Genomic DNA, 1,118 nt, shown 5'->3' with positions numbered 1-1,118 from the left:
TACAACAGGAAATGACACTCAAAATGTTGATATGCCAGTTTTCTGTGCCTTTGCTGCTTCCAAATTGTAAGACAAAACCGTGCACACTCATGCTGTGGGCCATGAGAGACATTGTTAAAAAGTACAGACCTCAGTCACTGTCAGAATCCAAGGGCTTTATTGAAGACAGAGTCGTTCTCTCTGAGCTTCCCATGGTGTCCTTTGTGAGACTGGGTGAGTGCTCCTTGTCCAAGTCAGAAACCCTCAATAAGCTTCTGAGCAATTCCCAGCAGTACCATGACACATTTGTTCACCGCAACATGGAGTGTGCTGACAGTCCAAGGAGAATATCCAATGGACTAGCTGAAATAGCATGGTACCTTCCTTGTGGAAACAAAAACATTGATATTTTCACTGAGCCGGTAGCTGTAGCCAACCTTCGTGGGGACATTGGTGATTTTGAAACACAATTTTCTTTTTTGTGTCAGACATCTGCAGCAGTTTTTGTGTTCTTTGACAATTTGGACACTGAGAGCAAACTGCTTACTAACAAACACCACAAGGCACAGATCTTCTTGGTTGGCAACCATCAGAGCAAGAGCTTCAGTCTGGATGCTCTCAAAAAGGTAGCAACTACAATGGACTTAAATAACAGCAACATTATTTTGAAGACTAAGCAGAAAAATGATGCAGACTTTGTCCGGAACTTGAGAAGAACTATCAGTGATGTCATTGAAAACACAAAGATAAAGATGAAGATGAAGATGAAAATAGAGAAAATGGCTGATGTTGCCCATGAGCTGGGAATCTTGGTTGATCAAGACCATGCAGAGTGCCAGAATGCCAAGAGAAATGCAGATGTCATCACCGCAGAAATTCTAGACACCCTTAAATACAAAGAAGCTCAACTTCCCCTGCAAGGCCAAATATGGAAGGAACTGGCGAAATTAGAGAAAGAAAATTTTTGACTTTGAAAGGTTGGGTCACAAAACATAGAATTGTACAAAAGTGATCTTAAGGAACAGAAAGTAAAACTTCAGAAAAAACAGAACTCTTTTAACATGTCAAATGAACTGCTTCTTAAAGCAATATCAAGCTCAGGAACAGAGAGATGCTATTTCCTGAAGTGGATGAGAATG

The 1,118-nt window shown here is 40.8% G+C and overlaps 1 protein-coding gene across 1 annotated transcript; it reads left to right on the top strand.

The window, feature by feature from the left end:
• Positions 1 to 8: 8 nt before the first annotated feature.
• Positions 9 to 947, top strand: LOC109954128 (up-regulator of cell proliferation-like; the record flags this gene model as incomplete). The annotated part of the gene is made up of 1 exon (XM_020589533.1): positions 9 to 947. A coding segment is annotated over one exon (939 nt), but the record flags the coding sequence as incomplete, so codon positions are not given.
• Between the last annotated feature and the right edge of the window lie 171 nt (positions 948 to 1,118).

This window comes from Monopterus albus, unplaced genomic scaffold (assembly GCF_001952655.1).
Source record: "Monopterus albus unplaced genomic scaffold, M_albus_1.0 scaffold3478.1, whole genome shotgun sequence".
Classification (NCBI taxonomy): domain Eukaryota; kingdom Metazoa; phylum Chordata; class Actinopteri; order Synbranchiformes; family Synbranchidae; genus Monopterus; species Monopterus albus.
Note: the sequence above shows the minus strand (reverse complement) of the source record. Positions and strands in the feature narration are given on the sequence as shown.